The 23433-nt window shown below is 49.4% G+C and overlaps 1 protein-coding gene across 1 annotated transcript in view; it reads right to left on the bottom strand.

Annotated features, from left to right (window-relative positions):
• phip (pleckstrin homology domain interacting protein) overlaps positions 1-23433 on the bottom strand; it is a 43034-nt gene continuing 19601 nt past the window's right edge. Inside the window, exons 17-40 of the mRNA XM_060042075.1 lie at positions 21683-21908; positions 20670-20897; positions 18299-18482; positions 17813-17915; positions 16956-17099; positions 15779-15876; positions 15153-15363; positions 14718-14828; positions 14356-14463; positions 13608-13732; positions 12086-12168; positions 10977-11088; positions 10209-10270; positions 9060-9215; positions 8032-8152; positions 7587-7712; positions 7225-7300; positions 7011-7070; positions 6553-6705; positions 6138-6290; positions 5345-5586; positions 4723-5048; positions 3942-4094; positions 1-3456 (exon numbers count right to left, since the gene is read on the bottom strand). Of these exons, the coding sequence (XP_059898058.1) occupies positions 2570-3456; positions 3942-4094; positions 4723-5048; positions 5345-5586; positions 6138-6290; positions 6553-6705; positions 7011-7070; positions 7225-7300; positions 7587-7712; positions 8032-8152; positions 9060-9215; positions 10209-10270; positions 10977-11088; positions 12086-12168; positions 13608-13732; positions 14356-14463; positions 14718-14828; positions 15153-15363; positions 15779-15876; positions 16956-17099; positions 17813-17915; positions 18299-18482; positions 20670-20897; positions 21683-21908 (4248 nt within the window). The 3' untranslated portion in view covers positions 1-2569. The remainder of the gene's footprint in view (positions 3457-3941; positions 4095-4722; positions 5049-5344; positions 5587-6137; positions 6291-6552; positions 6706-7010; positions 7071-7224; positions 7301-7586; positions 7713-8031; positions 8153-9059; positions 9216-10208; positions 10271-10976; positions 11089-12085; positions 12169-13607; positions 13733-14355; positions 14464-14717; positions 14829-15152; positions 15364-15778; positions 15877-16955; positions 17100-17812; positions 17916-18298; positions 18483-20669; positions 20898-21682; positions 21909-23433) is intronic.

The raw sequence follows: 23433 nt of genomic DNA on the forward strand, positions 1-23433 counted from the left end.
TTGTGTGTGTGTGTGTGTGTGTGTGTGTGTGTGTGTGTGTGTGTGTGTGTGTGTGTGTGTGTGTGTGTGTGTGTGTGTGTGTGTGTGTGTGTGTGTGTGTGTGTGTGTGTGTGTTCACTGTAGAAACATTAAACGCACAATGTTATAGTTTGCGACCCGTTTAAAACTCAACTTGTTTTAAAATGTACACGTTCACTCTTTAAAAACTGAACTGGACGCCCCAGCAACTGCAGTGCTGTACCGTGGGTATAAACTAAGAATAGGTTGGTTATAGTTGGATTATATAGCAACGTGAATAATGGTTTGTTTACAACAACAGTAAAATCTTTTTCTTGACTGTTATAAATACATTTCTTTGAGAAGTTTCACAACAATCGAACTTTATGCCACTGTTTGTACGCCAAAAGTGAACGACACTCAGTTGTGTTACACACGCATACGCTCACTCTCACGGGTGCCATGCCGTAATTCCGACGCCTCATTGTTCCGACGTCTCAATGGTCCGAAATATTTCCCATTAGATCGACATGCCACTATGCCGACGGTTCAATGTTCCGAAAACGGAACCCATTGGTCCAAAGGTCAGTTTGTCCGACTTTTCAAAAAGGTGGCGCATTAGGCTGACGGTTCAAGGCCAAGGCGCAATTCCTCATGAGTGATTATGAAACCAACAATAAAAAGACGATGTAGGCTAAGTTCCAGCAGTGCACTTCACCAAGCCAGACTGTTGCTGTGGGCTTGAACGGTCACAAGAGGTGAATTTATGAAGCGCACGTTATACAAGGACTAATACTTCTCCTGTAAAGAAGTCAAACGGTGAGTGAAAAACAAATAAAAATGTTGTCTTTAGTAGCTGTGTGTGGGCCTATATGTGTTGTTTACAGTGGGCTTTTAGCCTAAATAATTTCGCTTCACTGGCATTGATTTAGCCAAACTTATACCTCATACCGTGTAGGCCTACTTAGTCAAGTAAGAGTGTGAGTGTGAGTGTGAGTGTGTGTGTGTGTCAAACGGACTTCGGACCAATGGGTTCCGTTTTCGGAACATTGAACCGTCGGCATAGTGGCATGTTGATCTAATGGGAAATATTTCGGACCATTGATACGTCGGAACAATGAGGTGTCGGAATTACGGGCAGGCCCCCTCTCTCGGACACTTCCACACACACAGACACGCACACACACACACACACACACACGCACACACAAAAACACACCATGCAAGCATGCATACACACACACACATACACACACATACACACACTCATCCAATTCTCACGCAAGCACAGCACACACTCACACCCCATATTCAAGTGCGTGCACACACATGCACACGCACACACGCGCGCACACGCACCCCACACAAACAGGGACAAAAGGCACAAGGTATTGCTAATGTTGGACATTGGAACATGTCTATACAGACATATAGATGAAGCTCTCACCATGCATCGCGTTCTCCTCATCAATGTAATCAAACAACACAAAAAACATCAAGTCACCGCCTCTTTCCCTCTATAGTTGACGTGCAGGAACAAAGAAGTAACACACACCCACACTCACTCATTCACACTCACTCACTCACTGGGAGAGTAAACAGAACCTACAGATCTATGGTACCCACCGAGGCACGCCCATTTGGTATTTCAGCACAAAACAGTCACACTAGGGTCGGACGGGCTCGACCCCTCTTGCCGACACGTAAGACTTTCGAAACCGAGAGAGAGAGAGACAACGAACATCACGTACAAATCGTACAAAAAGCAAAAACATTTTTTTTTTTATATATATATATATGTATATCTATATATATCAAAAAGACGCCCGTGTGATTACAGAAGGAGAGTCCGAAGTCTGTTTTCTACACGTCCATCGCAGCGTGTCGACCGACGGCGGGACAAACGCTATTCCTGGTTGCGTCTACGTCTTCTCTTCATGCCTCTGCGGCTGGTACACGTAACCTTATTCCTTAGACCTTACAGCGCACTTAATCAGTCTCCGGGAAAGTCCTCACAAGTCTGGACGTCGGTACCTCGCCCGCACGCACACCTAGTGTTCTCCGCAGTTCGGTTTTTCAAGTACTAAAGCTGTTTTTCTCAGACTAGTTCTTCCCGAGGATTTGACACAAGACGGCAACGCCGGGCGCCCGAGAGGAGTGGTTGACTGAAACGGGGTGACCGAAGTCACGTGACCCTCAGCAGCGGAACTAAGGGTTTGCTCGCCCCGATAGGATCCAACATGGACCAATAGAGCGGGAGGAATCCGACGACCAAACTCTTTGTCACACAGTCGGAAGGGTTGGCCGACTCTACCGACTCCGTTCTGGGCGCGTTTAGACGCAGGCACACACACATACGCACGCACGCACGCACGCACGCACGCACGCACACACACACACACACAAAAGTAGGGGTAAACAACCAGCATGTCTCCACATCTCTGTCCTCCCTGCCGCCTCCACCCCAAACCCCCCATGCGTCTCTGCGCTGTGCCTTGCAGGATGGTTGGATCCTTATATCCTGTGTGACTGTTCCATTACAGCGGCCAATGAGGTGACCAGCCAATCGGGTTTACCAGCCAATCAGGTTGGCCTTGGCCTTCTCTGTGAGTTTGCGGACGCGCCCCTTGGAGGACGTCCCGAATGTGATGGACGAGTCCTCGAACAGCAGCTGTCTCTGCTCCTCCTCAGAGTCCTCCTCCAGGTAGAAGGCCGACCGCCGCCCCTGGTTCCGCGTGCGCATGGACCCCCTGCCGCCGTCGCCCTCTTCTCCCTCCTCTCCTTCCTCCCCTTCCTCTCCTTCCTCTCCTTCCTCCTCATCCCCCTCCCCTTCCTCTTCGTCATCGCCTCCCTCCTCCTCCCCCTCCCCCTCCGCTCCCCTCCGAGACTCTCTCCGCAGGGCGCGGGGCGTGGCGGTCTGGGCCGGGGGCGTGGTCTCCTCGTTGGCCCGCCTGCTGCTCCGCCTCCTCCCGAGCGGGGAGGAGTCTGACGGCGGCTCCGCCGGGGGCGGGGCCACCTCCTCGGGCCGCACCAGCCGCGGCCGTCCGCGGCGCCTGGGGGTGGCGGGCGCCGTCCCGGGCCCCGACGGCACGGCCGCCGACGAGGTGCCGCCCTCCTCGCCCGTCGACTGGTCGGGCTCCTCCTCTTCCTCCTCCTCCTCCTCCTCCTCAGGGGAGGAGCTGCGATGGCTGCTCCTCCTCCGTAGCTCCGCCAGCTCCTGCTTGCTCTTGCGGCCCCTCTTCTTGCCGGGGGGCCGGCCCCGTGGCCGGGGGGAGCTGGCGGGCGACACGGCGGTGACCTCCGGCGCGGGGCTCGCCGGTGCCTCGGGCCGCGGCCGCCGGCCCCGTCGGCCCACGCCCGCGGTCCCGTGACCGCCGCCGCCGCCGCCGTCCCGGCTGTGGCCGTTGAGGTGCACCGTGCCGACGGCCGGGGTCCGGCTGGGGGTCCGGGTGGGGGAGGCTGCGGGCAGAGAGGAGAAGGGACGGTTGTTAGTTCAGAGGACGGAGCACGTCGACGCGTGAACACGCAGCAGGGACATGCCGTTCTAAAGGCTCGGTTATGGTTCCACGTCGACGCGACGCACGGGGGTTTACGGACCCCTGACGTCCTTGCGGACCCTCCGTGCGTCCAGCGCAAGGGGCTTGACGTGCGCCTCCGAAGAGCTGTGAACTTGTAACCTGTCCCGTGTAAATGTAACCTGACGCAGCAGCAAGGGCTACGATTGGTCCGCTCACTAAAGCCCGACGCAGAACCAAAACAGGTTCACGGCCGCGTCGAAGCGTCCGCAGGGTCGACGCGGAACCATAACTGAGCCTTTAGCGGTACGAGTGGTACGAGAACCACGGCACGGGGTGAGGCTTTTGGTCAAAGCTGGCGTATATACACGTGTTGTTCATGTCCATTTCAGCGAATCTGCCTCGGGGACACCTCCATCATGGACCTACCCGGCGTGAGTCGTACGGGGGTCCTGAGTTTCCGTCGGGTACTTCCTCCGCCACCTCCCTCGGCCGGGGGGGGGGAGCGCGCCGGTCTCTCGGGTTCCGGGGGGGTCGTCACGGCGACCGGGTTGTGACCACGCAGCAGGCGAGTAGGTGTCTCTGAAGACAGGCGGAGGAAGAAACGTTTATTTTTCAATCGACTAGCAGGCGCGTGATTTCTCCTCTCTGATTGGTCCACAAACTCAGAGGCCTGGTAGGTATTATCATACAAAACAGGTACTACATTATACATACAGCCACTCCAAAATAATGAGAGCAAGCCTGTGTCTTCCCGCTTTAACTCTCGTCTTTAGTTACTTTCCTAAACCACTGTTAAAGGGGGACCAATTATTCCACCAGGTGAATGTGATTAGCCAATACATGCCGTTTTGAAAATATGCCTCTTCTGACATCACAAGTGGGCGTGTCCACCTAGACGTGTGCCGGATGGATCAGTCTACCAGCCTACCCGGTGGACTGTAGCAAACATTGCTGTTCTATCCGTCATACATCTAGGTGGACACGCCCACTTGCGATGTCAGAAGAGGCAGATCTTCAAAACGGCTTGTAGCGGCTAATCCCACTCACACCTGGTGGTATTATGTCACCTTTAGCGTAATCAACGCTCGGCTGTGAAAGCAACCATATGTGTCTTGTTTGACAGAACACACACACACGCACACACACACACAGCAGCTGTCCGCCACCTGGGAACACCCACCGCGTCTCCACATCCACACAACCTCACCTGTGGCGGCGGCGTGCGCGCTAGCACTAGCATGTGCGCTAGCGTTAGCTCCGGCGGCGGCGGCGTGCGAGGACAGCGGGGGCGAGTGCGTCGAGTGCCGCAGCGAGCTGCGCGTCCGTCCCGGCGTCTGCGCGGCGTCCCCCTTCCCGTTGAGCAGCTGCGGGGGGGTCCTGAGGGGCGGAGCCTGCCTCAGCGAGGCCGGCCGCGAGGATGAGGCGGGGGCGGAGCCCGAGGAGGAGGAGGAGGAGGAGGAGGGGGGCGTCGGCCCTGGCGACGGCTCGCGGCGCCCGGACGTCCGGGAGGACACGCGCCTTTTCCTCTCGGGGCTGTGGGGGTGGGGAGACGGGGGAGACAGACGGGTGAGAGGGAGCTTGTGTTTTGGGGAGGCAAAACTCTTATGTACGTTATTACGACTTTAGCTCTAGTTTGATAGATATATCTAGATTGAAAGATATAACTTTATCTGCCCGCGGGAAATGACAGCAGCAGGGAGCTACTCAAAAACAACACACTGGACATAAATAACCACATGCTATTAAACCCTAACCCTGACAAACGGCATAAGAAAGACGTGACCTTTGACCCCTGCTCCACCCCCTAGACCCCGCCCCCCCCACCGTACCTCGACGCGGTGCTGCTGGCGGGCGATTCGCTCCTGCGTCGCCGCCTCCTCTTGGGGGCGTGGCGCGTCGGGCGGTCGGAGGCGGAGCCCGAGCCCGAGGCGGTGGCGGCGTGGCGTGTCTGTCTGTCCGTCCGCTGGCGGGTCAGCTTGTCCGTCAGGCCGTGGATGGCCTTGTAGTCGTCCAGGATGGAGTTGACGTGCTCCTCGAACAGGGCCGAGAGACGCAGGCTCATGCTGTAGATCTGGAGAGGGGGGTGCGTGTGCGTGTGTGTGTGTTTGGTGGGGAGAGGGGGGAGAGGGGGGAGAGGGGGGAGAGGGGGGAGATACAAATGAGACTTGATGAGACTTGTGTCAACATTTATATTTCTTCTAATTGTTTTGGTTGTTTCTTTTCATTTCACGGCCAGTTACTGACGTCCACGGAGCAGAAAAGGACAAATTCTTATTCAAAGTGACAGCTGCTGTTATTTGTTCACAGAAGAGCCGTTGGTATTAGCCATGAACGCAACTGAAAAGACGCAGCAGCTGACACAAAGACACATCACAGCATGAATCCTCTTTTGGAAAATAAAATCAAACCTTTACTCTAGCATTAAATGAAGGATTTAGCCAGCGAAAGGGTCCACTAAGTGAGGAAGACGCACGGTCAAAGTGATTCAGCAGAGTAGAGGGTAGCACCACCGAGTTACCAAGATAATTACTATCTACTAAGATACCAAGCTGAACATAACGGTAGAAATCAGGAAACAAAATCCATCAGAAAAGCGCGCGTGTGTGTTATGATGTGTCTCACCCGCGACTTCTTGCTGGGCGTGTAGGCCTTGGAGTTACTGAAGATGAGACGGATGTCCTTGCAGAGGTCGATGGGAGACTTGTACTTCCCGCCGGAGAGTGTGCTCTGCACGGTGCTGAAGTCCATGGGGGACTCCACGATCTCCAGGTAGTCCTGCAGGGGTTACAACCACAGCAGCGGCACAGATACTTTACTATGTTGGTCTCTCAGCGGACGCTCCAAAGCCACTGGCGGAGGCTGCATATGGACTTTATGAAGGAGTTGGTGGGGGGGGGGGGGGGGGCCACCACACTATCCTGCCCCCCCCCCCCCCCCCTCCCCCCTCCCCCCTGCCCCCCAAAACACCGCAGAACATTATAATTAGAATAAGACCAGAGAACTGATAAAGAGCTCAGTGTGGCCGGCCCAGACTCACCGGATACTCGTGCAGGTCCACAGGCTCCCTGAAGGGCTCCGAGTCCTCGCACTGGAAGATGAGGTCCAGCAGCTCCTTGCAGCGCCCCCTCCAGGCCTGGGGGTCGTAGGACGGGGGCCGCGTGCGCCGCTGCCTCTGCATGGGACGCCGGCCCTACCCCCAAGAAACACAGACGAGAGGCGTTAGTCACAAGAAACCACTGGAAAACATTGGAAGACATAGAATGGGATGCAACCTTTTTCTAAATAATAACAAGCTAGTTTATGTATGTTTATAATTTATTTACAATCAATGATATAACTATTTCTGGGTATTTTGATAATTAATTGAGAAAAAAATTTATACAAATGGGATCCATTTAATTGTGCGTTTCGCATAATCGATGCAGTAAACCGCAGGGAGGAAAATCCAGATCACTGAACACAAGCTTAACATGCAAACAACTTGATATTACAAACCTTTGTTTTCCTCGCAGACGTTCCCGGAGTGTTCTCCTCCTCCTCTTCCTCCTCCTCATCCTGTAGTGGGATTCACGAAAACAATCTCTTGATGCACTTAGGAGCTAGCTCATGTTAAAGTATTGCTCAGAATTGTGGGTTCAGGAAATCCGTAACAACAAGATTAATGTAAACTTAATCTATAATAAATCCCTGCTAAAACATCCAAACCCACCTCTTCTTCAGAATCAGAGAAGGTGGACTTCTTCATGGTTCTGTACAGGGGGATGATGTCCGTCATAGTGTGGTCCCTGAAATGGAAAGAATGGGAAAAGACACTTAAAACATGCCTTCATCTCGTCTGCATTAAGGCAACCCAACACTTGTCTGTGAGTTTTAACACACAGATACAACCGGCTAAGTAACTGCATAGTAAATACTTAGGAACAGTGGTGCAATAAAAAGCAAAAAAATTGACATCCACTGCTAAATCAACAACCACTAAAACCACTAAACTACCGGTCGTTAACTGAAACAGAAAGTGGATCATCCCCAGTGCTCTGGAGCAGGAAAACAGAAGAGGCCGGGACGACGTACTTGATGAACTGGAGCATGAGGTCCGACACGAACTTGGCGGTGGTGACGATGAAGGCGCCGGGCTCGTTGAAGGCCTGGGCGTTGTGCTCAATGTAGCGCACCTCCCACATCAGGGAAGACATGCGCCTGAGAAGGACACAACACCATTCAATGGAAGGACACAACACCATTCAATGGAAGGACACAACACCATTCAATGGAAGGACACAACACCATTCAATGGAAGGACACAACACCATTCAATGGAAGGACACAACACCAAAACAACTCCGACCAACTCAACCTGACTCTCACAACAATTTAGTATTCAACCACTTTCATCCACAGCGACGTAAAGCCGCGTGTCAATGGGGATTGAACCGAAAAATTTAACAAATCATCTCTCCCGCACTCACACACACACACACACACACAGACACTCAAGAGACATGTGAGCGGAGTGTACCGGTAGAAGCGGTTCTCAAGCCGCTGGCGTATGCTGCTGAGGTCGGTGACGTAGGCCACCACGGTGCAATAGGACGGGTAGGCCTGCAGGTCCACGGGGAAGGCGAAGGGCGCCGCCACGTCTGGAGGTGGAAGAGAAAGGAGCCGAATGGAAGAGGGTTGGAAAGGGAACATGCAATGCACAAGCAAGCGATGTGAAGAGTCCCTTCGAAAAAAGGTCAAAGAGAGGGATGATACAATGCGATGAAGGTCTGCGACTGCTACATATCAGGCGTTGGTTGATGCACGTAAAGATACTCAAAGATCTTCTGAACAGACATTCGGTGTATAGATGTTCTGAACAGATATTCTGAACAGATATTCATAGATATTCGATTTACAGATTTTCTGAATAGATATACATTTAGAATTTATAGATATTCTGAACAGATTTCAGGCGAACATATATTGTGCACATTGGAGCCATGTTTGAGCTCTGTGGGCCTCATAAATAAATCCCTCCCATACTGGTTCACCCGCATACAATTCAGCATTTCAGCGAAACTAAAGCCAGGCAGAAGGCCCCTCCCGTTACCGGCCACTAGAGGGAGCATGGATGTTTTTTAACGTTGCAGTGCACAAGGTACGATTACATCACTTCAGAGGGATATCAGTCATTAGAGGCAATTTCTGGTGCAATACGTGTCGATATGATTCATCTCAGTAAAACGCTACTTTGGCAGGCTCAAGTTGACACGGTGAGTGAGGAATAAAATATAATACCTCAACATTAACCAAACAAAAGTAAGTCAAATACGTAGTAAACGTAAAAAAAAGTTACACAACATTAAGGCTCAACAAACCGAATTGCGCCGAGGATCAAGTTGTTATTATCAAGTCAGTTGTTATATATATTTAGTATTATATAAGTTATCTCTTTGAGCAGGAAACAGAAGGGTATATATTCAGCATTATCTATTGCATCTCTTGATGTCTCATGCTGATGGTGTCGGAGCTGGGGGGCCGGGGCGACGCGCCCTGGTGACCCACCCAGAGTGACGAGCTGGTCGATGGCTTTGATGATGCGCTCGCACTCGTCGGCGCGGCCGCGGGCGCCCCACTCGCCCTCCAGGGGCACGTAGAGCAGCTCCTGCTGCTCCTCCTCCGCCAGGGGCACGCTCAGACCCAGCTCGTCTGGGAAGGAGGCTGGGGAGAGGGAGGGAGGAGGAGGAGGAGAGGGAGGGAGGAGGTAAGAGAGGGAGGGAGGGAGGAGGTAAGAGAGGGAGGGAGGAGGTAAGAGAGGGAGGGAGGAGGAGGAGAGGGAGGGAGGAGGAGGAGAGGGAGGGAGGAGGGGGGAGAGGGAGGAGGAGGAGAGGGAGGGAGGAGGTAAGAGAGGGAGGGTGGAGGGGGGAGAGGGAGGGTGAGGGGGGAGAGGGAGGGAGGAGGTAAGAGAGGGAGGGAGGAGGTAAGAGAGGGAGGGAGGAGGTAAGAGAGGGAGGGTGGAGAGGGAGGGGGAGAGGGAGGGAGGAGGAGGAGGAGGAGGTAAGAGAGGGAGGGAGGAGGTAAGAGAGGGAGGGTGGAGGGGAGAGAGGGAGGGTGGAGGGGGGAGAGGGAGGGGGTGGGGGAGAGGGAGGGGGGAGAGGGAGGGAGGAGGGGGGGAGAGGGAGGAGGTGGGGGAGGGAGGGAGGGAGGGGGTAAGAGAGGGAGGGAGGAGGTAAGAGAGGGAGGGAGGAGAGGGAGGGAGGGGGGAGGGAGGGAGGAAAGGGAGGGAGGTGGGAGAGGGAGGGAGGAGGGGGAGAGGGAGGAGGTGGGGGAGGAGGGAGGAGGTGGGGGAGGGAGGAGAGGGAGGAGGTGGGGAGGAGGTGGAGGAGAGGGAGGGAGGGAGGAGGTGGAGGTGGGCGAGGGAGGGAGGAGGGGGGAGAGGAAGGGGGGAGGGAGGAGGAGAGGGAGGGGGGAAGGGGGGAGGGAGGAGGAGAGGGGAGGGAGGAGAGGGGAGGGAGGAGAGGGATGTAGACAAGGAGAAAGGGAGAGTGGTGGAGAGAGGGATGGATAAGGTAAGGGAGGGACAGAAAATAGGGAGAACAATTAAGAAGATGTTTGTAGTTTACATTGTTGACAACCGTGTGTGTGTGTGTGTGTGGGGAGTTATGCACACGTGTGTGTGAGTGCTGTTTGTAATGCATCATCATTGAAACTCACCCTCATTCGGAATGGGCTCCATGTCCCAGGGACTCATCTTCTCAGTATCCCCGTTGTCCCAGCTGGATGAAAACAAACACATTACACTTACATCCAACACACACACATAGCAGAATCGCGTTTTACTACCTTCCCTCTCCAGTATGAAGTATTGACTGCATGGTGCAGTGAACCGATTCACAGATTCCAAAAGACATCGATACAATGAAAATTATTCATTTTTCGTTATGGAGTGCAATAATAAAAATATATGGGACACAAACATTGTAAAAATGTAAACCGCTGAAGGCCATTTTAATCTATAAATTGTGTGAAATGCAATCGTTTTCGTTGGGTTATCTCTGCAGTTGGCTGGGCGTTTTAATATTTGATCATGAAAAAAATGTCATCTCCTAAAAACTCATATGCAGTTCCATTTCTGATTAAATTCCAGAATTTATTAGAATAATATTCTTATTTTATCATGGTTAGTTAATTTACGTTGCACTCATTGCAAAATAATATTCTGTTTTTTTTTAATCACTTAAACCGTCAAGTGACTATTTGTCACTGCGTACTTCCTTGTTGTAGTGAAGCAATTACCCTCAAACAGATTTGCGAGGCCTTAAAATGAAAATAGTTTAAAGGCCGTTTATGTAGTCTTCAAATCAGGTTCCAGGTTTTGATATATAGATGTCCTGTCTTCATTCATCGACACTGTTCTTTTTCAGGCTGGCTGGGGGTGGGGGGGGGGGGGGGGGGGGGGGGGGCGTGGTGGGGCAGGCCTACCAGACGTTGTAGCACTGGAACAGGCTGTCAGGGTACTGGGACTGGAAGGGCTCCTGGCTCTCGATGGTCCCGAACCACCAGGCGTCGTCGATCACCGACCTGAAGCGGTCCCCTGCGCACACACCACACGCCATGTTGAGAACCGTCCGTGCTGTCAGCTAGCTGCTGCGGCTTACCATACAGTTGTCCAGCTACTGTAGCTATCGTCACGGTACTGTAACTATCCATACAGTCGCCTAGCTACTGTAGCTATCGTCAAGCTACTGTACCTATACATACAGTGACCTAACTACTGTAGCTATCGTCAAGCTACTGTACCTATATATACAGTCACCTAGCTACTGAAGCTATCGTTACGGTACTGTAACTATCCATACAGTCGCCTAGCTACTGTACCTATCGTCAAGCTACTGTACTTATACATACAGTCACCTAGCTACTGTATCCTACATAGTCACCTAGCTACTGTAGCTATCTATACAGTCAGCTAGCTACTGTTAGCATCCATAGTCACCTAGCTACTTTAGCTATCTATACAGTCAGCTAGCTGCTTTAGATATCCAAACAGTCATCTAGCTTCATTGTATCTATGTTTTTATCATTTTATCTATCGATCTATCCAGCCATTATCTATGTATCTGATATTTGATATATTTTAATATTTGGTCATTCAGACAGAATTGTAATTAGGAGGTGCACGATTGATGTAGTTCCAAGTCCAATTAATAACTAAGATAATATGGCAGTAAACGGGCAAAGACTGAATCTGATCCTTTGGGGTATAACCCGCTCGAGAGCAGGACTGAACACCGAGTCAACAGTGTTTGCAGTTACACGTAACATTACTATTTCACGTGTTCCTTTAATGTGGACGTGGGGGAAATGTGAGGTCTGCTCTTGTACGCGGCGCTCCAGGTGACCTCCCGGTCGCTCCGACTGCTTCATCACAGTCACGGTGGATTCTGGGGCTGCCGAGACGTGGGACTTATTTTGGATTCAACACACAAGCTCAAAAGCCGAGTTTGAGCTCGGTGCGACTCCGTTCAGAACGAGAGCGAGGGAGAGAGAGAGAGAGAGAGAGAGCGAGAGAGAGGGACTGCGAGGCTCACCTATACTCCACTGACGCTCTCGGCCGTTGTCAAACTGCTGCCGGAGAACCAGGAAATCGATGACGTCTGGCATGTCGTGGTACCTGAAACGAGACACGCACACACACACACACACACACACACACACACACACACACACACACACACACACACACACACACACACACACACACACACACACACACACACACACACACACACACACACACACACACACACACACACACACACACACACACATTAGACCCAGTCCACAGACGGTCTATGCACCTTAAAGAATTTGTTCCGGAAGCTTGAAGCAGCTTGACGTTGAGGCTTGACTGGGATAAGGGCTTGGTGTCTATGCCTTTACGGAAGAGAAGGGTCTCAAGAGAGGAGGGGTGAAATGCAGCCCGGGACCGCAGCTCGGAATCGAACCTGGATCACTACGAGGCGTGTGGCCTGAGTGGCTGTCGCCTTAGTGCGTTGAGCCTAAAAGCCGCCAACAAGGGCTGGTTGATGATTTAAAAAAGGCAGCTCACGGACATGGGCAGGTTGTCTCGATAAACACACTCTGCAAGTATACACGGACCATCAATGGAGAACAACCAAGGATTTACCTTTTCATCTTTTTTCATCTTGCTATTCAACAGAATCGACTCATTCACAATCAGGTGAAGGAGTTACAGCGGATCCACTCACTACAACGCTAAACCATTGATACATATTCGGTCCTAAAGCTACTGCAGTGGAGGAGGAAAAAAAAAAGACAGCGAGCATCACTTGATCAATAATGTTTTTGAAGAGCAGATGTCACGTTGAAGTGCGTCTTTAAAAGCAGCCGAGGCAAAGGGAGCAGTCTTGATCACTGAGCCGGAGAAAGATAAAGTGCAATGTTGTGGAAATAACGGCCATGCAAATGGGTCTCTGGGGCACGTCGCTTGAACCATGCGGTGGAGTCGAGACTACAGTACATATCTGTACGACGCCGGTCAAATAAGGCACATGGAAGTAGAGCCAAAAAAAGGCAAGTCGATATCGCAATTATATATTGAAAATATCTATATAACCAAACCGTTATTTTTGGGATTATCTTTTGATTCTGGGATGAGTGTTTGAATTTTACCGCCCACATATCATCATGTCTGAACAGGAGCCAGCTTAATATTGGTGAGTTAATGCTGTAGTTCTAATGTCGACCTTCATGTCTTGACTTTGCAGTTAAATTTGTGTTTATTTACTAATTGCTCCGTTTGATGGATTGCTATTTAAAGCGTAGAAATTTACAGAGCAGTAAAGTATAATAGCTGATTGGCTAGGGTGTTTGATCCCAAGCCGTAAGGGTCTGGGTTCGATGCCTAATGTCCTGCAGGCATACAAGAGAAAGGCCTGTAACTGTAAGGCAATGTAACAGTAGGCATATCTGAGCTTCAACCCCTACAGGCTCACAACTGATTTCCTCCTGAGTCGCTTTGAATAAAAGTGTCTGTACAAATACTAAAGCGTATCTCCATGGGGTGGTGGTGTGAGAGGGGGTCCTTACTTCATGGAGAAGGACCCTCCGGTCAGTTTGCCCGTGTCGGGGTCCAGGAAGGAGAGTTTCAGGCAGCACAGCGTGGGCAACCCCACTTCGTATTTGATGCCCACTATCTTCATCAGCTCCTGTTCCTGAAGAGCACAAGAAAGAATCGCTTAAATTAAATGATTCAGCCTAAAGGATTTCACACAGTTCTCCCCTTTATAGCGCTGTCACCCCTAGTTTATAGATTGCCTCAGGCTTACACACACATATATATAAATAAATATATACACCCACATAAAATCATGACATATAAATATGTATATATACCGTTTTTATATATATAAAACAGAGATGGGTCTTCAAAGCCCAAACCACAAGGATGTTATATTCCTATCAATTCCAAGTTTGGAGGATATTTGCAGACTGGAGTGTAAATGAAAGTGACAATGCTATCATTAGACATCATTCCTTCTGTTCAATTCCAAACATGTCAATCTCCTGAAGGCGCCGTCCCAAAATATATGAATCCCTTCAAAAGATAAACTCGATGGAGATCGTCAGCTAATCAAAAGGTGTAGGGTTAATCATCCAGAGTAAAGCTCTACATGTAAAACTGCCAAATGTTGACAGGTATCGTAATAATAAATCATAATTGATTCAGACTGCATGAGATATCTGGATATCTGTAATTACATCGGGATATGGCAACGACGTCAATGAGGCCGACTGAGAGAATCTATTGTGGTGGGGGGGGGGCCAGCTAGCTTACCCGAAGTTCCATCTTATGCCAGGGTTGCTTTTTGGGATTTATACTGTAGATCTTCTTCTTTCTCGCCATCTCCACGTACGCCTCATGGCCTTGTCTGAAGTAGTAGAGCTGCATACGCACACGGACACACACACACAACAACAACAACAACACGCGTATAAGGTTAAAATTAAACTAAATTGAACAATCAATGTGAGCCAATTTTACTTTAAAACAGTTGATGAGAAAATGTCATATGGCCATGAACAGTAAAACTAATACTGTATACAACTGTGAATATATATAAATCATTTATTTTATTTTTCACTGTATTTTTGTTGCGTGTTTCTTAAAATATTAAAGGGACACTCTATAAAGTCTACCTCGTCTCCCATCTGCGGTATGTAAGGACACCGCCTGGGAACCGTGTCCGTGATCCAGGGAGAGGGAAGCCACTCCTCCAGAGTTAGCCCCGCCTCCTGTAACTCCGCCCTCTGTACACGGAAAGAACACGGAACAGTTTCAATGAATACTTGCACCGGGTTTTTCCCCCAGCAATTGAGACCAATATATCAGCTCTTTATATCAGCTATTTTATTCTTTGCCTCTTATTAACAGAAAAAATTTTATTGCGTTCTATTTGAAATGTTTGGTCTAATATTTATATGGTTCTATTTATTTTTTGTAAACTCAGCAACATTGGAAAAAATACTAAATAAATGTACAGTAAACCTGAAAAGCTAAATTGATGAATTTACGAATCGGCATCGACGTCAGCCTCATGACGTCCACACCCAAACAGGCCCGTACGGACTCACCTTGCGTTTCTCCTTGGGCTGCTTCTTCTTCGGTACGGCGCCATCTTTGTCGGCCTTGTCCTTCTTGCCGTCCTTCTTGCCGTCCCTCTTCTTCTCGCCGCCGTCCTCCTCGGAGCTGCTGCTCTTCTTCTTCACCCTCACGCTCTTCTTGGGCGGCTCCAGGTTGATCCCGGCGTCGGCCGTCCAGTCCGAGTAGTCGCTGGAGTAGTCGCTGTGAAGAACCCCCCCCGGAGGAACCACGCGGTCAGACTGTTGTGTTCTGTGTGTGTGTGTGTGTGTGTGTGTGTGTGTGTGTGTGTGTGTGTGTGTGTGTGTGTGTGTGTGTGTGTGTGTGTGTGTGTGTGTGTGTGTGTGTGTGTGTGTGTGTGTGTGTGTAGCGGTTTGTTGGGGTCAGTTTGGTGCACATTTTTATATTTTATGGGCTTGAGGGGGGCCTTTTTTTTTTTTTTTTTTATTATTATTATAAAAATATATAAATATAAAGAAAGAAAGAACCAACAATAATCAAGTGCGATAGTCAGTAATCGATTTAACTGGGCCGTTCTGTTCTATTATCGCGTAACGTTCTATTAAGTCAGAAACGTAAGCCTTGCACGTGCGCGTGTGCGTGCGTGTGTGCGTCCCACCTGGAGCTACTGTGGTCGTCAGGCCAGGGTTCTTTTTTCTCCTCCTCCTTCTCCTCCTCTGAGGAGTGGCCGTTGACCTGTTGCACCTCCAGCTCTCCCTAAGGACCACACCCCGGGTTACATCACACACCATCGCACCATCGTACTGATGACATCACACACCATCGCACCATCGTACTGATGACATCACACACCATCGCACCATCGTACTGATGACATCACACACCATCGCACCATCGTACTGATGACATCACACCATCGCACCATCGTACTGATGACATCACACACCATCGCACCATCGTACTGATGACATCACACACCATCGCACCATCGTACTGATGACATCACACACACCATCACAAGATTCTACTTTTTACATCAAACACCATCACACCATCGTATTGATGACATCACACACCATCACACCATCGTACTGATGACATCACACACACCATCGCACCATCGTACTGATGACATCACACACCATCACACCATCGTACTGATGACATCACACACACCATCACAAGATTCTACTGTTTACATCACACACCATCACACCATCGTACTGATGACATCACACACACTATCACAAGATTCTACTGTTTACATCACACACCATCAAACCATCGTACTTATGACATCACACACCATCACACCATCGTACTGATGACATCACATACCATCACAACATTCTACTGTTTACATCACAACATTCTACTGTTTACATTCCAACCATCACAACATTCTACTGTTTACATCACACACCATCACAACATTCTGTTTACATCACACACCATCACAACATACAACTGTTTACATCACACACCATCGGAACATTCTAATGTTTACATGACACACCATCACAACATTCTATTTACATCACATCACACCATTATACTCTGCTCAGGGATTTCTGCAGGTAAACTTTGAGCATTGGGGATCAAACCAAGTACCTTCTGCCTCAGAGTCGACCGCCAAAGCAACCTCACTATCCTGCTATCGCAAAGCCAACATGGTGCCACCAGTCACGTTTGATAGTTTCAACTCTAACTATATTTAATTGGCTGTTCTGAAAAAACTCCTACAACAAGTTTCAATCACTCTCTCGTTTCCATATCTATTAAGGACAAAAACAAAACAGGTTAATCAAAGAGACACAGTTGCCACGGTAACCCACCTCCATCTCCGATGTGCTGTCGTCGTCATCTGCAGCCTCCGCGCTCTGGCGGCTCGTCTCCTCCATGGCCGCACGCGTGTGGTAACCGTGGTTACCCTGACTCCGCCTCGCATCGTCACCCACACACTCGGAGGTCGGTGGTACCTGACGGGACGGAGTGACGTGAAGCTTGTCAGTTGGTAATGTACTACTGCTACTACCACTACCACTACCGCCGCTTTTAACATTACAGCTACCGCTACCACTACTCAGTGCCTCCAGAAAAATGCAGCATTTTTTTGTGATTGTTGTGGCCAAAAATCCTTGATTATGCGGCACGTTTTCTTAAAAAGTGTGATGAAATATGCGCACATTTATGAAATTTTTTTGGTATGAAAATGCGCGAACTTGCAAAATTTGCAGGGAACTTTTCGCTGACGTTCACTTCGCGTAATTACGTCACTTCATAACGTTACCATGGCAACAGGGGGAAAATGGCTGCTCTTGTGTGAAGTAAACGCAACATTTTTCAACTTTCTACTAAGATATATGTGACTTAAAATATATGCAACGTAAAATGCGGGGATTATGAAATCATGCAAGCCCCGCATATTTTGCGCGGAAATCGGCAATTTATGCGGTGAAAGTGCGGCACATTGGAAAAAATGCGGCCCCCGCATGAATATGCAGACTTTGGCTGATTATGTGTTGAATTATGCAATCGCATAATCGCGTTTTTCTGGAGGGACTGACTACTACAACTACTACCATTACTGCTACCCCAACCACCACCACTACTGTTACTTAGTTTCAAGATCAATAGAGGATCAGTGTGTGTGTGTGTAGCATGTGTGCGTTTCTGTTTGTGTTTCATTTACCCTGGTCTCCTTTGGTAAAGAGTGAATGGTTCGTCTCCGCCTCTCCGACCGATAGATGTTGATCTCCTCCTCTCCTTTGGCTTCCCGCCAGTTGATCTGCTTCCTACGCATCACAATTTGGACCTTTTTAAGCATGTTTTTCCAGAGGCAACCGAAACAGAATTAGGTAACCACATGTAAGCATGTCCGCCATATCTATGTTCTATGATGCAGCATGTATGTAATACGAAAAACTGTTTTCTCAAGATGTGGTGACAGCAGGTAAAAGAAACAACACAGCCAAAGTGTGTGTGTGTGTTTACATTGTGTGTGTGTGTGTGTGTGTTTGTGTCTGTGTGTGTGTATTTCTACGTATACGTGTGTCAGTGTGTTCATATATATGAGTGTGTGTGTGCGTGCCCCAGCAAGTTTGCATTTCTGCATTTCTGCATGTCCATCCATGTGTTTACGTGTGTGCGTGTGTGTGCGTGTGTGTGCGTGTGTTACCCGACGGTGGCGTCCTCGAGCTCGGGGACCAGCACCCTGCGGCTCCAGGCCACCAGGTCCCTCTCCGTGGCCATCTGGCTGCGGGGGGCGTTGCTGTGCATCTGCCGGACCCCCTCGATCTGCCCGCTGCGCCGCAGACCCACGTTGGGCGGGGAGTGGACCTCGCTGGGGGAGCCCACCGACCCTGGGAGGGGGGGGGGGGGGGGGGGAGGAAGAAAGAAAGAAAGAAAGAAAGAAAAAAAGAAAAAAAGAAAAAAAGAAAAAAAGAAAGAAAGAAAGAAAGAAAGAGAGAGAGATGAGGAAGAGGATGAAGATGAGGGAGATGATGGAGCGGAGGCACAGGAGGGAGAGGAGGAAGAGGAGAAGGGAAAAGGGGAGAGGAGGAGAAAGAGGAGGGAGCGGTGAAAGAAAAAGGAAAATAAAGAGGGTGATGATTGGGGGGGGAAGTATAAGCAAGGAGAAGAAGGGGAAACAAGCCATTGAATACAGGGTTGTGTTCGCGCTGTGTGGAGCGCTGTTATGCAAATGTTGACCTGATATACAAAAACCTAAATTATTCGAATGATGTTTTTTCATGTTCTTATCTCCCAATGTTTTATGGGGCCGGGGGGGGGGGGGGGGGGGGGGAATTATGAAGTGTTGGATAACGAACAGCAATCCCACATTTTCTAAAACTATCTGAAATGTCAAGTGAATCTTTCACGATACGAGCTAACAAACTCTAAATGCACCTCCACTTCCGCATCGATAGTTGGCCTTTACTCACTCGAACGAATAGATGTAATCACATTTTCTGTTCACTTCTGCATTTACAGCAGCCATGACACGTCATAATACGTCTGTGAGTCATAATGATAGGGAATCCAACACACTGCTTCAAAACACACAACGCCTTAAAGCAGATTCAGAGCTGCCGTGTCTAAGGAAACCATGAATAAACCTGTAAGTCCCGACCTCAGAAACCAGGAAGAGTGAACCACTATTATATTACAGCTCCGTCTGACTGGCTGACATAGTGCTTATAACTAAATAGGGTACTGTGTTTATTAACCCTTTACCGGGGGTCATGCTAGCCATTACATACCATTTTTGAAAAAAAAGGAAGGGGAGGGGCAAAACATAAATATAATATTAACATAACTGTCCATGGGATGATACTTTGCTTTAGATAACCCTTAAACCAACAGATGGAACACTGCATTTATCCTGAATTAAGGACTTTTCCTTGCTCTGTTGAAATAACATTCTGATTTATGATACAAAGTCCCCCAATGAATTACCCTCTGTGAACTTAATCTTTAGTTCTGTGTTTTCACTGCTTGAATTATTCATATTTCAAGCAGCTCCATCTGTCTTGCCAGAAAAAAATGTGTATGAATTCCATATATTGTGCAGCCAAGATCAACTCACAGACAATCTCCCAAAAAATAAATTCAAGAGTTCTTGAACCAGCCCAGCATTCTCTGGTACATATGTGAACATCCATATAATCCATATTTTATATTAGGGCCGGGCGATTGATCGAATTTCGATCTCGATTTCGATTTTAGTGTCAAACGATCACAAAACGAATATAATCGAGTTTTCTTTTTTTTCTCCTTCTTTACCATTTTTAAATGTTTTATAGAAAGTACAGCTGGATACATATATGTACATTATTTTGGATTTGAACATTTTCTTGTGTTTTTGGGAGAGGCCTGCTGAATAAATATATCATGTTTTCAAACTCAAAAATAATCGTTTGAACAAACGTGATTCCAATATTGACCAAAATAATCGGGATTACGATTTTTTCCATAATCGAGCAGCCCTATTTTATGTGATATGTTTATTGACAGAGGAGACTCTGAGCCCCTTCTGTCGAAACAAAGTAGTTGTCCTAGTCAAAAAGGTACAATTTGTACCAAGAAAGGCAAAATCTGCACAGAAGAATAATTAAAACTAATTTGTTTTCCGTTACTGTCGAGAAACAGCGAACAGCTGTTCCACACTAATGAGTCTCACTAGCCTGTCGCTCTTGGAGACCCCATACATACTGTGCTACTGCCATATATGGGCAGTCACTTATAACTTCCCACTCACTTAAGCCAATGGGAACCTGCGATTCCTGCGTAACCCCCGTTTCACTGCTAGATGTGGCCCTCCCTACCTGTTCATTTTAAGTCGAGGGCTGCTCTTTAACCTTTTGTAAAGGTGACATATTATATCACGTTGCTCATCTATCCGTCATACATCTCGGTGGAAACGCCCACTACGGATGGGGCAGGTTTTCAAAATGGCTGTTGACAGCTAATAACGCGCACACCTGGTGGTCTAACGTGTCCCCTTCAACTCAACACCCGCTGTGGCGACTCAGGCGGCGCGCAGGTACCTCGGTTGGCCCTGCTACCGATGACCCCAGCGATGGTGAGGGGGGGGAGGGCGGCGGGGGCGGCGGGGGCGGCGGCGGTGGCGGCGGCGGTGGTGGTGGGGCTGTCGGAGGCGGCCGGCGGGTCGTGGGGGGTCCTCCGCTGGTCCTGTTCCTGCTGGAGCCTCTGGATCATGGTGTCCAGAGGACTGGAGCCGTCGACCGCCTGCTCACTGACCACCTGGTTCAGCCCTGGTGGGGGGGACAAGAGGACTTGAGACCCTTTAAGGCACTGCCGGGTGTCTATACGTCTGGAGTCCTGCCCAGGCTCTGGACACGTGTATTCACTCATTGATAGAATCATTTATTTTAGTTCATGTACATTTATACATATTTATACAGATTCTATGTATCCAGATTCAGCATACTTCATACTTTTGGAATGCGTTTTCCATTGGTCGTAATTCCTCCACTTTAAATTTTTAGTGAGCCTTTTAACCCTCTTTTATTTAAAGGTCTGGGTTTTCTGAAATAACCTTTAAAATAGACTCAGACATTTAATGGTCCTAGAAGATCCACTGAAACGTGTGAAACCAGTAACTGTTGACTGGATGAAAAACAGACAGAGGCCGGTTTCTGCAGCACCAAGCTGCGATGGCCAGAGGAGCTCAAAGCCCATAACCCTATCAGGAAATAAACCTCTTTCTGTGCGTGTGAGTGTGTGTGGCGTACAGGGACCATGGCATGCTACTTTGATCTATTTTCTAGTCTTATTCTCTTCCACTAGAGTCACATCCACGATACACACACCCACACAAACGTATCCACACACACACACAAACGTACACACACCCACACACACACACACACACACACACACACCCACCCACACCCACACCCACACCCACACACACACACACACACACACACACACACACACACGTCCCGTGTCAAGAACCACAGGCAGGAAGGCAGCTAAGCGACCATGTGGGCCGGTAGGGGGGGGGGGGGGGGTAGGGGTAGAGAGAGGGGGTTACCTGAGGAGGTGACCCCCATCTGAGGGATGAGCTGCTCCTCGCGGCAGCTCTCGCGGCCGGGCACCAGCCGCTGGTAGCGGGTGGGGTGGGGGTTCCCGTCCACGTCCACCAGGAAGGGCGGGGGCATGAGGTGGGGCGCCTGCTGCGTCTGCTCGTCCAGCACGTAGTTGTTGGCGTCGCGGATCAGCGGCCGGTAGTCCGTGTGGAAGAACATCTGGTCGGCGATCTGAGAGAGAGAGAGGGGGAGGGGGAGAGAGAGAGAGAGAGAGAGAGAGGGGGAGGGGGAGGGGGAGAGGGGGAGGGGGAGAGACGGAGAGGGGGAGAGAGAGGGAGAGACAGAGAGGGGGAGAGACAGAGAGGGGGAGAGAGAGGGAGAGAGAGAGAGAGGGAGAGAGAGAGAGAGAGACAGAGAGGGGGAGAGACAGAGAGGGGGAGAGACAGAGAGGGGGAGAGACAGAGAGAGAGAGAGACAGAGAGGGGGAGAGACAGAGAGGGGGAGAGACAGAGAGGGGGAGAGACAGAGAGGGGGAGAGACAGAGAGGGGGGAGAGACAGAGAGGGGGGAGAGACAGAGAGGGGGAGAGACAGAGAGGGGGGAGAGACAGAGAGGGGGGAGAGACAGAGAGACAGAGAGACAGAGAGACAGAGAGACAGAGAGACAGAGAGAGAGAGAGAGAGAGAGAGAGACAGAGAGAGAGAAACAGAGAGAGAGAAACAGAGAGCCAGAGAGAGAGAGAGAGAGAGAGACAGAGAGAGAGAGGGACACAGAAAGACAGAGTGAGGGAGGGAGGAGGGGGTATTAGAGAAGGGCAGATGAAGGACAAGATGAAGAGAGAGAGCATGGGAGAGAGCAATAGCCAAAGAGAGCGAAAGACAACAGGATAAACAGAAGGGAGAGAGGTGATTTCTTAAACCGCAGGCCACGTCAACGTTGATTTATCTAACGACAAGGGGTGGGTGTGTACTTGTGTGTTTTTGTGTGTGCGCCCGCATGTGCGTGTGAGAGTGTAAGCAGAACAAAATCTTGTTGTCAAGAGGTGCCGCCTTATCCTTAATTGAGTCTCTCCAAAGGTGCAATATAGACCCAGAAATGTGTCATTTTGGTAAATGCATGGTCCCAATCCAACCACTGTCCTTACGTTAGCGTGAACACTAGGGGTGGAGAGGAAATTATTTACAGTATCGCAATACTTTACATGGCAATATTGTATCGGCACCAAATATCAATTAACTTTTTGATTGCTTACATGGAACGATTTAAAGGGGACATATTATACCACCAGGTGTGAGTGTGATTAGCCTTACAAGCCATTTCGAAAATCAGCCCCATGTGACATCACGAGTGGGCGTGTCCTCCTAGATCTGTGCTGGATAGATGAGTAACGTTTACTTCAGTCAACTGGGTAGGCTGGTAGACTGATCTATCCAGCACAGATCTAGGAGGACACGCCCACTCGTGATGTCATATGGGGCTGATTTTCGAAACGGCTTGTAAGGCTAATCACACTCACACCTGGTGGTATAATATGTCCCCTTTAAGAACAATAAGTTGAAATGCTTTTTCAATCCACTAGATGGTGCAGTCTTTTCTGGCGGGGTTAGAGGTCACGAATGGTATGAAGTTCATCAAAACAAAGACGTAGAAGTTGCAAAAAGAAAAAAGTAACCAGAGATGCGCCGGCCATCTACCAATCAAAATCTGGACTTCATTTGGAATCTAACGGTTATAATTCACAACATTGAATATATTAT

The sequence above is a fragment of the Gadus macrocephalus genome, chromosome 21 (assembly GCF_031168955.1).
Source record: "Gadus macrocephalus chromosome 21, ASM3116895v1".
Taxonomy (NCBI): Eukaryota; Metazoa; Chordata; class Actinopteri; order Gadiformes; family Gadidae; genus Gadus; species Gadus macrocephalus.